The sequence below is a fragment of the Falco naumanni genome, unplaced genomic scaffold, assembly GCF_017639655.2.
Source record: "Falco naumanni isolate bFalNau1 unplaced genomic scaffold, bFalNau1.pat scaffold_56_arrow_pat_ctg1, whole genome shotgun sequence".
Lineage (NCBI taxonomy): Eukaryota > Metazoa > Chordata > Aves > Falconiformes > Falconidae > Falco > Falco naumanni.
Window position 1 is genome coordinate 42,673 of NW_024427555.1, and position 14,238 is coordinate 56,910.

The 14,238-nt window shown below is 57.8% G+C and overlaps 1 protein-coding gene across 1 annotated transcript in view; it reads left to right on the forward strand.

Annotated features, from left to right (window-relative positions):
- Positions 1-12,074, forward strand: part of LOC121082283 (myosin-7-like) — a gene marked incomplete at its 5' end in the record, with an annotated part of 41,237 nt that extends 29,163 nt beyond the window's left edge. The window contains 2 exon segments of the mRNA XM_040581624.1: positions 11,032-11,166; positions 12,000-12,074. Coding sequence (XP_040437558.1) covers positions 11,032-11,166; positions 12,000-12,017 — 153 coding nt within the window.
- Between the last annotated feature and the right edge of the window lie 2,164 nt (positions 12,075-14,238).

A 14,238-nucleotide genomic window follows, 5' to 3' on the forward strand; every position in this document is an offset into this window, starting at 1 on the left:
AGGTTGGTGGGATGAAGGTCAGATGAAGGTTGGTGGGATGAAGGTTGGTGGGATGAAGGTCAGATGAAGGTTGGTGGGATGAAGGTCAGATGAAGGTTGGTGGGATGAAGGTTGGTGGGATGAAGGTCAGATGAAGGTTGGTGGGATGAAGGTCAGATGAAGGTCGGTGGGATGAAGGTCGGATGAAGGTTGGTGGGATGAAGGTCGGTGGGATGAAGGTCGGATGAAGGTTGGTGGGATGAAGGTTGGTGGGATGAAGGTCAGATGAAGGTTGGTGGGATGAAGGTCAGATGAAGGTTGGTGGGATGAAGGTCGGATGAAGGTTGGTGGGATGAAGGTTGGTGGGATGAAGGTTGGTGGGATGAAGGTCAGATGAAGGTTGGTGGGATGAAGGTTGGTGGGATGAAGGTTGGTGGGGTGAAGGTCAGATGAAGGTTGGTGGGATGAAGGTTGGTGGGATGAAGGTTGGTGGGATGAAGGTTGGTGGGATGAAGGTCAGATGAAGGTTGGTGGGATGAAGGTCAGATGAAGGTCGGTGGGATGAAGGTCAGATGAAGGTTGGTGGGATGAAGGTTGGTGGGATGAAGGTCAGGTGAAGGTCGGTGGGATGAAGGTCGGTGGGATGAAGGTCGGTGGGATGAAGGTCGGTGGGATCAAGGTTGGTGGGATCAAGGTTGGTGGGATCAAGGTCAGATGAAGGTTGGTGGGATGAAGGTCAGATGAAGGTGGGATGAAGGTTGGTGGGATGAAGGTCAGATGAAGGCTGGTGGGGTGAAGGTTGGTGGGATGAAGGTCAGATGAAGGTCGGTGGGATGAAGGTTGGTGGGATGAAGGTCAGATGAAGGTTGGTGGGATGAAGGTCAGATGAAGGTCGGTGGGATGAAGGTCAGATGAAGGTTGGTGGGATGAAGGTTGGTGGGATGAAGGTCAGGTGAAGGTCGGTGGGATGAAGGTCGGTGGGATGAAGGTCGGTGGGATGAAGGTCGGTGGGATGAAGGTCGGTGGGATCAAGGTTGGTGGGATCAAGGTTGGTGGGATCAAGGTCAGATGAAGGTTGGTGGGATGAAGGTCAGATGAAGGTGGGATGAAGGTTGGTGGGATGAAGGTCAGATGAAGGCTGGTGGGGTGAAGGTTGGTGGGATGAAGGTCAGATGAAGGTTGGTGGGATGAAGGTTGGTGGGATGAAGGTCAGATGAAGGTTGGTGGGATGAAGGTCAGATGAAGGTCGGTGGGATGAAGGTTGGTGGGATGAAGGTCGGATGAAGGTTGGTGGGATGAAGGTTGGTGGGATGAAGGTCAGATGAAGGTTGGTGGGATGAAGGTCAGATGAAGGTTGGTGGGATGAAGGTCGGATGAAGGTTGGTGGGATGAAGGTTGGTGGGATGAAGGTTGGTGGGATGAAGGTCAGATGAAGGTTGGTGGGATGAAGGTCGGTGGGATGAAGGTTGGTGGGATGAAGGTCAGATGAAGGTTGGTGGGATGAAGGTCAGATGAAGGTTGGTGGGATGAAGGTTGGTGGGATGAAGGTTGGTGGGATGAAGGTTGGTGGGATGAAGGTCAGATGAAGGTTGGTGGGATGAAGGTCAGATGAAGGTTGGTGGGATGAAGGTCAGATGAAGGTTGGTGGGATGAAGGTCGGATGAAGGTTGGTGGGATGAAGGTCGGTGGGATGAAGGTCGGATGAAGGTTGGTGGGATGAAGGTTGGTGGGATGAAGGTCAGATGAAGGTTGGTGGGATGAAGGTCAGATGAAGGTTGGTGGGATGAAGGTCGGATGAAGGTTGGTGGGATGAAGGTTGGTGGGATGAAGGTTGGTGGGATGAAGGTCAGATGAAGGTTGGTGGGATGAAGGTTGATGGGATGAAGGTTGGTGGGATGAAGGTCAGATGAAGGTTGGTGGGATGAAGGTCAGATGAAGGTTGGTGGGATGAAGGTTGGTGGGATGAAGGTTGGTGGGATGAAGGTCAGATGAAGGTTGGTGGGATGAAGGTCAGATGAAGGTTGGTGGGATGAAGGTCGGTGGGATGAATGTCAGATAAAGGTGGGATGAAGGTTGGTGGGATGAAGGTCAGATGAAGGTTGGTGGGATGAAGGTTGGTGGGATGAAGGTCAGATGAAGGTTGGTGGGATGAAGGTCAGATGAAGGTTGGTGGGATGAAGGTTGGTGGGATGAAGGTCAGATGAAGGTTGGTGGGATGAAGGTCAGATGAAGGTTGGTGGGATGAAGGTCGGATGAAGGTTGGTGGGATGAAGGTCGGTGGGATGAAGGTCGGATGAAGGTTGGTGGGATGAAGGTTGGTGGGATGAAGGTCAGATGAAGGTTGGTGGGATGAAGGTCAGATGAAGGTTGGTGGGATGAAGGTCGGATGAAGGTTGGTGGGATGAAGGTTGGTGGGATGAAGGTCAGATGAAGGTTGGTGGGATGAAGGTCAGATGAAGGTTGGTGGGATGAAGGTTGATGGGATGAAGGTCAGATGAAGGTTGGTGGGATGAAGGTCGGTGGGATGAAGGTCAGATGAAGGTTGGTGGGATGAAGGTTGGTGGGATGAAGGTCAGATGAAGGTTGGTGGGATGAAGGTCAGATGAAGGTTGGTGGGATGAAGGTTGGTGGATGAAGGTCAGATGAAGGTTGGTGGGATGAAGGTCAGATGAAGGTTGGTGGGATGAAGGTCGGATGAAGGTTGGTGGGATGAAGGTCGGTGGGATGAAGGTCGGATGAAGGTTGGTGGGATGAAGGTTGGTGGGATGAAGGTCAGATGAAGGTTGGTGGGATGAAGGTCATATGAAGGTTGGTGGGATGAAGGTCGGATGAAGGTTCGTGGGATGAAGGTTGGTGGGATTAAGGTTGGTGGGATGAAGGTCAGATGAAGGTCGGTGGGATGAAGGTCGGTGGGATGAAGGTTGGTGGGATGAAGGTCAGATGAAGGTTGGTGGGATGAAGGTTGGTGGGATGAAGGTTGATGGGATGAAGGTTGGTGGGATGAAGGTCAGATGAAGGTTGGTGGGATGAAGGTCAGATGAAGGTTGGTGGGATGAAGGTCGGTGGGATGAAGGTCAGATGAAGGTGGGATGAAGGTTGGTGGGATGAAGGTCAGATGAAGGTTGGTGGGATGAAGGTCAGATGAAGGTCGGTGGGATGAAGGTCAGATGAAGGTTGGTGGGATGAAGGTTGGTGGGATGAAGGTCAGGTGAAGGTCGGTGGGATGAAGGTCGGTGGGATGAAGGTCGGTGGGATGAAGGTCGGTGGGATCAAGGTCGGTGGGATCAAGGTTGGTGGGATCAAGGTTGGTGGGATCAAGGTTGGTGGGATCAAGGTCAGATGAAGGTTGGTGGGATGAAGGTCAGATGAAGGTCGGTGGGATGAAGGTTGGTGGGATGAAGGTCAGATGAAGGTCGGTGGGATGAAGGTTGGTGGGATGAAGGTCAGGTGAAGGTTGGTGGGATGAAGGTCAGATGAAGGTTGGTGGGATGAAGGTTGGTGGGATGAAGGTCAGATGAAGTTTGGTGGGATGAAGGTTGGTGGGATGAAGGTCAGATGAAGGTTGGTGGGATGAAGGTCAGATGAAGGCTGATGGGATGAAGGTCAGATGAAGGTTGGTGGGATGAAGGTTGGTGGGATGAAGGTCAGATGAAGGTTGGTGGGATGAAGGTTGGTGGGATGAAGGTCAGATGAAGGTTGGTGGGATGAAGGTTGGTGGGATGAAGGTCAGATGAAGGCTGGTGGGGTGAAGGTTGGTGGGATGAAGGTCAGATGAAGGTCGGTGGGATGAAGGTCGGTGGGATGAAGGTCAGATGAAGGTCGGTGGGATGAAGGTCGGTGGGATGAAGGTCAGATGAAGGTCGGTGGGATGAAGGTTGGTGGGATGAAGGTCAGATGAAGGTTGGTGGGATGAAGGTTGGTGGGATGAAGGTCAGATGAAGGTTGGTGGGATGAAGGTCAGATGAAGGTTGGTGGGATGAAGGTCAGATGAAGGTTGGTGGGATGAAGGTCAGATGAAGGTTGGTGGGATGAAGGTTGGTGGGATGAAGGTCAGATGAAGGTTGGTGGGATGAAGGTTGGTGGGATGAAGGTCAGATGAAGGCTGGTGGATGAAGGTCAGATGAAGGTTGGTGGGATGAAGGTCAGATGAAGGTTGGTGGGATGAAGGTCGGTGGGATGAAGGTCAGATGAAGGTGGGATGAAGGTCGGTGGGATGAAGGTCAGATGAAGGTTGGTGGGATGAAGGTTGGTGGGATGAAGGTCAGATGAAGGTTGGTGGGATGAAGGTCAGATGAAGGTTGGTGGGATGAAGGTTGGTGGGATGAAGGTCAGATGAAGGTTGGTGGGATGAAGGTCAGATGAAGGTTGGTGGGATGAAGGTCGGTGGGATGGTCAGATGAAGGTGGGATGAAGGTTGGTGGGATGAAGGTCAGATGAAGGTTGGTGGGATGAAGGTTGGTGGGATGAAGGTCAGATGAAGGTTGGTGGGATGAAGGTCAGATGAAGGTTGGTGGGATGAAGGTTGGTGGGATGAAGGTCAGATGAAGGTTGGTGGGATGAAGGTCAGATGAAGGTTGGTGGGATGAAGGTCGGATGAAGGTTGGTGGGATGAAGGTCGGTGGGATGAAGGTCGGATGAAGGTTGGTGGGATGAAGGTTGGTGGGATGAAGGTTGGTGGGATGAAGGTCAGATGAAGGTTGGTGGGATGAAGGTTGGTGGGATGAAGGTTGGTGGGATGAAGGTCAGATGAAGGTTGGTGGGATGAAGGTTGGTGGGATGAAGGTTGATGGGATGAAGGTTGGTGGGATGAAGGTCAGATGAAGGTTGGTGGGATGAAGGTTGGTGGGATGAAGGTTGGTGGGATGAAGGTTGGTGGGATGAAGGTCAGATGAAGGTTGGTGGGATGAAGGTCAGATGAAGGTCGGTGGGATGAAGGTCAGATGAAGGTTGGTGGGATGAAGGTTGGTGGGATGAAGGTCAGGTGAAGGTCGGTGGGATGAAGGTCGGTGGGATGAAGGTCGGTGGGATGAAGGTCGGTGGGATGAAGGTCGGTGGGATCAAGGTTGGTGGGATCAAGGTTGGTGGGATGAAGGTCAGATGAAGGTTGGTGGGATGAAGGTTGGTGGGATGAAGGTCAGATGAAGGCTGGTGGGGTGAAGGTTGGTGGGATGAAGGTCAGATGAAGGTCGGTGGGATGAAGGTTGGTGGGATGAAGGTCTGATGAAGGTCGGTGGGATGAAGGTTGGTGGGATGAAGGTCAGATGAAGGTCGGTGGGATGAAGGTTGGTGGGATGAAGGTCAGATGAAGGTTGGTGGGATGAAGGTCAGATGAAGGTTGGTGGGATGAAGGTCAGATGAAGGTTGGTGGGATGAAGGTTGGTGGGATGAAGGTCAGATGAAGGTTGGTGGGATGAAGGTCAGATGAAGGTTGGTGGGATGAAGGTCAGATGAAGGTTGGTGGGATGAAGGTCAGATGAAGGTTGGTGGGATGAAGGTTGGTGGGATGAAGGTCAGATGAAGGTCGGTGGGATGAAGGTCAGATGAAGGTTGGTGGGATGAAGGTCAGATGAAGGTTGGTGGGATGAAGGTCGGTGGGATGAAGGTCAGATGAAGGTGGGATGAAGGTTGGTGGGATGAAGGTCAGATGAAGGTTGGTGGGATGAAGGTTGGTGGGATGAAGGTCAGATGAAGGTTGGTGGGATGAAGGTCAGATGAAGGTTGGTGGGATGAAGTTTGGTGGGATGAAGGTTGGTGGGATGAAGGTCAGATGAAGGTTGGTGGGATGAAGGTTGGTGGGATGAAGGTTGGTGGGATGAAGGTCAGATGAAGGTTGGTGGGATGAAGGTTGGTGGGATGAAGGTTGGTGGGATGAAGGTTGGTGGGATGAAGGTCAGATGAAGGTTGGTGGGATGAAGGTCAGATGAAGGTTGGTGGGATGAAGGTTGGTGGGATGAAGGTTGGTGGGATGAAGGTTGGTGGGATGAAGGTCAGATGAAGGTTGGTGGGATGAAGGTCAGATGAAGGTCGGTGGGATGAAGGTCAGATGAAGGTTGGTGGGATGAAGGTTGGTGGGATGAAGGTTGGTGGGATGAAGGTTGGTGGGATGAAGGTCAGTGGGATGAAGGTCGGTGGGATGAAGGTCGGTGGGATGAAGGTCGGTGGGATGAAGGTCGGTGGGATGAAGGTCGGTGGGATCAAGGTTGGTGGGATCAAGGTTGGTGGGATCAAGGTCGGTGGGATCAAGGTTGGTGGGATCAAGGTTGGTGGGATGAAGGTTGGTGGGATGAAGGTCAGATGAAGGTTGGTGGGATGAAGGTTGGTGGGATGAAGGTTGGTGGGATGAAGGTTGGTGGGATGAAGGTCAGATGAAGGTTGGTGGGATGAAGGTCAGATGAAGGTTGGTGGGATGAAGGTCAGATGAAGGTGGGATGAAGGTTGGTGGGATGAAGGTCAGATGAAGGCTGGTGGGATGAAGGTCAGATGAAGGTTGGTGGGATCAAGGTTGGTGGGATGAAGGTCAGATGAAGGTTGGTGGGATGAAGGTTGGTGGGATGAAGGTCAGATGAAGGCTGGTGGGGTGAAGGTTGGTGGGATGAAGGTCAGATGAAGGTCGGTGGGATGAAGGTTGGTGGGATGAAGGTCTGATGAAGGTCGGTGGGATGAAGGTTGGTGGGATGAAGGTCAGATGAAGGTCGGTGGGATGAAGGTTGGTGGGATGAAGGTCAGATGAAGGTTGGTGGGATGAAGGTCAGATGAAGGTTGGTGGGATGAAGGTCAGATGAAGGTTGGTGGGATGAAGGCTGGTGGGATGAAGGTCAGATGAAGGTTGGTGGGATGAAGGTCAGATGAAGGTTGGTGGGATGAAGGTCAGATGAAGGTTGGTGGGATGAAGGTCAGATGAAGGTTGGTGGGATGAAGGTTGGTGGGATGAAGGTCAGATGAAGGTCGGTGGGATGAAGGTCAGATGAAGGTTGGTGGGATGAAGGTCAGATGAAGGTTGGTGGGATGAAGGTCGGTGGGATGAAGGTCAGATGAAGGTGGGATGAAGGTTGGTGGGATGAAGGTCAGATGAAGGTTGGTGGGATGAAGGTTGGTGGGATGAAGGTCAGATGAAGGTTGGTGGGATGAAGGTCAGATGAAGGTTGGTGGGATGAAGGTTGGTGGGATGAAGGTTGGTGGGATGAAGGTCAGATGAAGGTTGGTGGGATGAAGGTTGGTGGGATGAAGGTTGGTGGGATGAAGGTCAGATGAAGGTTGGTGGGATGAAGGTTGGTGGGATGAAGGTTGGTGGGATGAAGGTTGGTGGGATGAAGGTCAGATGAAGGTTGGTGGGATGAAGGTCAGATGAAGGTTGGTGGGATGAAGGTTGGTGGGATGAAGGTTGGTGGGATGAAGGTTGGTGGGATGAAGGTCAGATGAAGGTTGGTGGGATGAAGGTCAGATGAAGGTCGGTGGGATGAAGGTCAGATGAAGGTTGGTGGGATGAAGGTTGGTGGGATGAAGGTTGGTGGGATGAAGGTTGGTGGGATGAAGGTCGGTGGGATGAAGGTCGGTGGGATGAAGGTCGGTGGGATGAAGGTCGGTGGGATGAAGGTCGGTGGGATGAAGGTCGGTGGGATCAAGGTCGGTGGGATCAAGGTTGGTGGGATCAAGGTTGGTGGGATCAAGGTCGGTGGGATCAAGGTTGGTGGGATCAAGGTTGGTGGGATGAAGGTTGGTGGGATGAAGGTCAGATGAAGGTTGGTGGGATGAAGGTTGGTGGGATGAAGGTTGGTGGGATGAAGGTTGGTGGGATGAAGGTCAGATGAAGGTTGGTGGGATGAAGGTCAGATGAAGGTTGGTGGGATGAAGGTCAGATGAAGGTGGGATGAAGGTTGGTGGGATGAAGGTCAGATGAAGGCTGGTGGAGTGAAGGTTGGTGGGATGAAGGTCAGATGAAGGTTGGTGGGATGAAGGTCAGATGAAGGTCGGTGGGATGAAGGTTGGTGGGATGAAGGTCAGATGAAGGTCGGTGGGATGAAGGTTGGTGGGATGAAGGTCAGATGAAGGTTGGTGGGATGAAGGTCAGATGAAGGTTGGTGGGATGAAGGTGGGATGAAGGTTGGTGGGATGAAGGCTGGTGGGATGAAGGTGGGATGAAGGTTGGTGGGATGAAGGTCAGGTGAAGGTTGGTGGGATGAAGGTTGGTGGGATGAAGGTCAGATGAAGGTTGGTGGGATGAAGGTCAGATGAAGGTTGGTGGGATGAAGGTCAGATGAAGGTTGGTGGGGTGAAGTTTGGTGGGATGAAGGTCAGATGAAGGTTGGTGGGATGAAGGTCAGATGAAGGTTGGTGGGATGAAGGTCAGATGAAGGTTGGTGGGATGAAGGTCGGTGGGATGAAGGTCAGATGAAGGTGGGATGAAGGTTGGTGGGATGAAGGTCAGATGAAGGTTGGTGGGATGAAGGTTGGTGGGATGAAGGTCAGATGAAGGTTGGTGGGATGAAGGTCAGATGAAGGTTGGTGGGATGAAGTTTGGTGGGATGAAGGTTGGTGGGATGAAGGTCAGATGAAGGTTGGTGGGATGAAGGTTGGTGGGATGAAGGTTGGTGGGATGAAGGTCAGATGAAGGTTGGTGGGATGAAGGTTGGTGGGATGAAGGTTGATGGGATGAAGGTTGGTGGGATGAAGGTCAGATGAAGGTTGGTGGGATGAAGGTCAGATGAAGGTTGGTGGGATGAAGGTTGGTGGGATGAAGGTTGGTGGGATGAAGGTTGGTGGGATGAAGGTCAGATGAAGGTTGGTGGGATGAAGGTCAGATGAAGGTCGGTGGGATGAAGGTCAGATGAAGGTTGGTGGGATGAAGGTTGGTGGGATGAAGGTCAGGTGAAGGTCGGTGGGATGAAGGTCGGTGGGATGAAGGTCGGTGGGATGAAGGTCGGTGGGATCAAGGTCGGTGGGATCAAGGTTGGTGGGATCAAGGTCGGTGGGATCAAGGTTGGTGGGATCAAGGTTGGTGGGATGAAGGTCAGATGAAGGTTGGTGGGATGAAGGTTGGTGGGATGAAGGTCAGATGAAGGCTGGTGGGGTGAAGGTTGGTGGGATGAAGGTCAGATGAAGGTCGGTGGGATGAAGGTTGGTGGGATGAAGGTCAGATGAAGGTTGGTGGGATGAAGGTCAGATGAAGGTTGGTGGGATGAAGGTCAGATGAAGGTTGGTGGGATGAAGGCTGGTGGGATGAAGGTCAGATGAAGGTTGGTGGGATCAAGGTCAGATGAAGGTTGGTGGGATGAAGGTCAGATGAAGGTTGGTGGGATGAAGGTTGGTGGGATGAAGGTCAGATGAAGGTCGGTGGGATGAAGGTTGGTGGGATGAAGGTCGGTGGGATGAAGGTTGGTGGGATGAAGGTCGGTGGGATGAAGGTCAGATGAAGGTTGGTGGGATGAAGGTTGGTGGGATGAAGGTCAGGTGAAGGTCGGTGGGATGAAGGTCGGTGGGATGAAGGTCGGTGGGATCAAGGTCGGTGGGATCAAGGTAGGTGGGATCAAGGTTGGTGGGATCAAGGTCGGTGGGATCAAGGTTGGTGGGATCAAGGTTGGTGGGATGAAGGTCAGATGAAGGTTGGTGGGATGAAGGTTGGTGGGATGAAGGTCAGATGAAGGCTGGTGGGGTGAAGGTTGGTGGGATGAAGGTCAGATGAAGGTCGGTGGGATGAAGGTTGGTGGGATGAAGGTCAGATGAAGGTTGGTGGGATGAAGGTCAGATGAAGGTTGGTGGGATGAAGGTCAGATGAAGGTTGGTGGGATGAAGGCTGGTGGGATGAAGGTCAGATGAAGGTTGGTGGGATGAAGGTCAGATGAAGGTTGGTGGGATGAAGGTCAGATGAAGGTTGGTGGGATGAAGGTTGGTGGGATGAAGGTCAGATGAAGGTCGGTGGGATGAAGGTTGGTGGGATGAAGGTCGGTGGGATGAAGGTTGGTGGGATGAAGGTCGGTGGGATGAAGGTCAGATGAAGGTTGGTGGGATGAAGGTTGGTGGGATGAAGGTCAGGTGAAGGTCGGTGGGATGAAGGTCGGTGGGATGAAGGTCGGTGGGATGAAGGTCGGTGGGATCAAGGTCGGTGGGATCAAGGTTGGTGGGATCAAGGTCGGTGGGATCAAGGTTGGTGGGATCAAGGTTGGTGGGATGAAGGTCAGATGAAGGTTGGTGGGATGAAGGTTGGTGGGATGAAGGTCAGATGAAGGCTGGTGGGGTGAAGGTTGGTGGGATGAAGGTCAGATGAAGGTCGGTGGGATGAAGGTTGGTGGGATGAAGGTCAGATGAAGGTTGGTGGGATGAAGGTCAGATGAAGGTTGGTGGGATGAAGGTCAGATGAAGGTTGGTGGGATGAAGGCTGGTGGGATGAAGGTCAGATGAAGGTTGGTGGGATGAAGGTCAGATGAAGGTTGGTGGGATGAAGGTCAGATGAAGGTTGGTGGGATGAAGGTTGGTGGGATGAAGGTCAGATGAAGGTCGGTGGGATGAAGGTTGGTGGGATGAAGGTCGGTGGGATGAAGGTTGGTGGGATGAAGGTCGGTGGGATGAAGGTCAGATGAAGGTTGGTGGGATGAAGGTCAGATGAAGGTTGGTGGGATGAAGGTTGGTGGGATGAAGGTCAGATGAAGGTCGGTGGGATGAAGGTTGGTGGGATGAAGGTCGGTGGGATGAAGGTTGGTGGGATGAAGGTCGGTGGGATGAAGGTCAGATGAAGGTTGGTGGGATGAAGGTCAGATGAAGGTCGGTGGGATGAAGGTCAGATGAAGGTTGGTGGGATGCAGGTGGGGTGGGGGTTGGGCGGGGCAGGGTCGGGTGGCGGCTGGTGGGATGCCGCCGGGTGCAGGTGGGGTCAGGCTGGTTGGCCCGAGGGCGGGGGACGGGGGGGGGCGGTTGGGCGGGTCAGGGCCGGGTCAAGGCCGGGCGGAGGGGGGTGGGGTGAAGCTCGGCTGGAGGCGGGGGCGGGCTGGGGGCGGGGCGGGGTGGGCGGGGGCGGGGCGTGGGTGGGCGGGCAGCCCCCGAGCCCGCCCCGCCCCCCAGGAGGCCCGGGCCGACGCCCACCTGGCCAAGTGCCGCAAGGCGCAGCACGAGCTGGACGCGGCGGAGGAGCGCGCCGACAGCGCCGAGGCCCAGCTCGACAGGCTGCGCGCCAAGAGCCGCGAGGGCGGCGCCAAGGTGGGGGCGGGCCCTCCCGCACGGCCCCGCCCCCCTCCACACGGCCACGCCCCCCCTCCCAAAGGCCCCGCCTCCCTTTCCCCACGGCCACGCCCCCCTCCCCACGGCCCCGACCCCCCTCCCCAACGGCCCCGCCCCTCTTCCCCACGGCCCCGCCCCTCCCTCCCCACGGCCCCGCCCCCCCTCACCACGACCCCGCCCCTCCCTTCCCCACGGCCCCGCCTCCCTTCCCCACGGCCCCGCCCTTCCCTTCCCACGGCCCCGCCCCCTCCCCCCGCCCCCTCCCCGCGGCCCCGCCCCTCGCCCCCCACGGCCCCGCCCCCCCTCCCCACGGCCCCTCCCCTCCCCTTCCCCACAGCCCCGCCTCCCCCTCACCACGGCCCCGCCCCCCCTCCCCACGGCCCCGCCCCCCCTCACGGCCCCGCCCCTCCCTCCCCACGGCCCCGCCCCTCCCTTCCCCACGGCCCCGCCTCCCTTCCCCACGGCCCCGCCCTTCCCTCCCCACGGCCCCGCCTCCCCTTCCCCACGGCCTCGCCCCCCTCCCCACGGCCCCGCCCCCCCTCACGGCCCCCGCCCCTCCCTCCCCACGGCCCCGCCCCTCCCTCCCCACGGCCCCGCCTCCCCTTCCCCATGGCCCCGCCCCTCCCTCCCCCCGGCCCCGCCCCCCTCGCCGCGGCCCCGCCCCCCCACGGCCCCGCCCCCCACGGCCCCGCCCCCCGCGGCCCCGACCCCCTCCCACGGCCCCGCCCCCCGGCCCCGCCCCCCTCCCCACGGCCCCGCCCCTCCCCCGCAGCCGGCCCACGCTGACCCTCCCCCGCTTTCTCCCCCCGCAGGGACTGGGCGAGGAGTGAAGCTCCGGACCTGCCGCCCCGCCCCCCCCCGGGGCCCCCCCCGCCCCGCCCCCCCCCGGGGCCCCCCGCCCCGCCCCCCCGCCCCCCCCCCCCCCCCCCGACCCAGCCCCCCAACCGCCCCTCCCCCCGCCTCGGCGGGCCAATAAAAAGCATCGAGCAGCGGCGGGTCGGTGGGGGGGGAGGGGCCGCCCCGGACGGCGGGTGACCCACGGCGTGTCTGGGCCTGGCGGGGGGAGGGGCGGGGCCTGGGGGGGCGGGGCCTGGAGGGGCGGGGCGGGGGGGCGGGGCGGCTGGAACCGCCACGTGTGGGGCAGAGCGGGCGTGTCCCCCCCCCGATGTCCTTCACACCCTCCCCCGATGCCCCGCCCCCTCCTCTCCCCTCCCCTCCCCCCCCCCCATCTGTCACCCCAGCCCCGGGGGACCCAGGCATCCGGGCGGCCACTGGGGGGCGACTGGGAGGCGACTGGGGGCAACTGGTGGTCCGGGGGGGAGGGAACTGGGAGGCAACTGGGACTCCAGGATAATTACTGGGGGGCAACTGGGGGGCCAGGGGAGTTACTGGGGGCAACTGGTGGTCTGGGGGGGGGGAACTGGGAGGCAACTGGGACTCCAGGATAATTACTGGGGGGCAACTGGTGCTTTGGGGCGGGGAACTGGGAGGCAAATGGGAGGGCAACTGGGGGTCCAGGATAGTTACTGGGAGGAACCGGGGGGCAACTGGGGGTCCAAGAGAGCTTTAGGGGGGAACTGGTGGGCAACTGGGGTCCTGGGGAGTTACTGGGGGGAAACTAGCGGGCAACTGGGGATCCAGGACAGTTACTGGGTGCAACTGGGAGGCAACTGGGAGGGCTTGGGTGTCCAGGGAAGTTACTGGGAGGAACTGGGGGACAACTAAGGGCCCAGGGGAGTTACTGGGGAAAGCGGGCAGCAACTGGGGGGGGGGCTGGGGAGTTACTGGGGGGCAACTGGGGATCTGGGGGAGTTACTGGGGGGCAACTGGGGATCTGGGGGAGTTACTGGGGGGGGTTGGTCAGTTATTTGGAGGGAACTGGGGGGAACTGGGGGTCCATGATAGTTATTGGGGAGAACTGGGAAGCAACTGGGAGGGCAACTGGGGGGCCAGGGGAGTTACTGGGGAGAACTGGGAGGCAACTGGGAGGGCTTGGGGGTCTGGGGGTGTTACTGGAAGAAACTGGGGGGCAACTGGGGGGCCCAAATAGTATACTGGGGGGAACCGGGGGGCAACTGGGGGTCCAGGGGAGTTACTGGGGAGAACTGGGAGGCAACTGGGAGGGCTTGGGGGTCTGGGGGTGTTACTGGAAGAAACTGGGGGGCAACTGGGGGGCCCAAATAGTATACTGGGGGGAACCGGGGGGGCAACTGGGGGTCCAGAGGAGTTACTGGGGAGAACTGGGAGGCAACTGGGAGGGCTTGGGGGTGTTACTGGAAGAAACTGGGGGGCAACTGGGGAGCCCAAATAGTATACTGGGGGGAACCGGGGGGGGCAACTGGGGGTCCAGGGGAGTTACTGGGGAGAACTGGGAGGCAACTGGGAGACAACTGGGGGTCTGGGGGTGTTACCGGAAGAAACTGGGGGGCAACTGGGGGTCCCAAATAGTATACTGGGGGGAACCGGGGGGGCAACTGGGGGTCCAGGGGAGTTACTGGGAGGAACTGGGGGGGGAACTGGGGGTCCAGGGGAGTTACTGGGGGGAACTGGGAGGGCTGGGGGGGGTCCCTTGATGGAGGGTCCCGCGGGGGGGGGGAGGGGCAGCCCCAGCACCTCTCCCGCCTGCAGTAATTAACCGGGTCATTAATTCGGGGGGTTCCTGGGGGGGCTGGACAAGGGGCCCCCCCTCAAGTAGCGGCACTGGGGGGGGGGGGGGGGGCAGGGGGGTAATTAGAAACCGGGGGGGGGGGGGAGTAATTAAGGAGGTAATTAGTAATTGGGGCTAATTACGGGGGAGTCGGGGAGCTGGGGGGGAGGGGATGGGGGGGGGGGAGGGGATTGGGGGGGGTTGGGGGGGGCTTCTGGGGGGGCTCGACCCCCCCGAGGGTGATTTGGGGGCAGCTGAAGGGCTACCGGTTACTAATTAAGGAGTAATTAGCGCGAGGGTTAATTAAAGGGGAGTGGGGGGGGGGGGGGTCAGGTGGGCACGTGGGGGGGGGGCGGTTTGGGGGGGCCCAGAATAAAGCGGGGGAGGGGGCGTCTGCGCGGGGA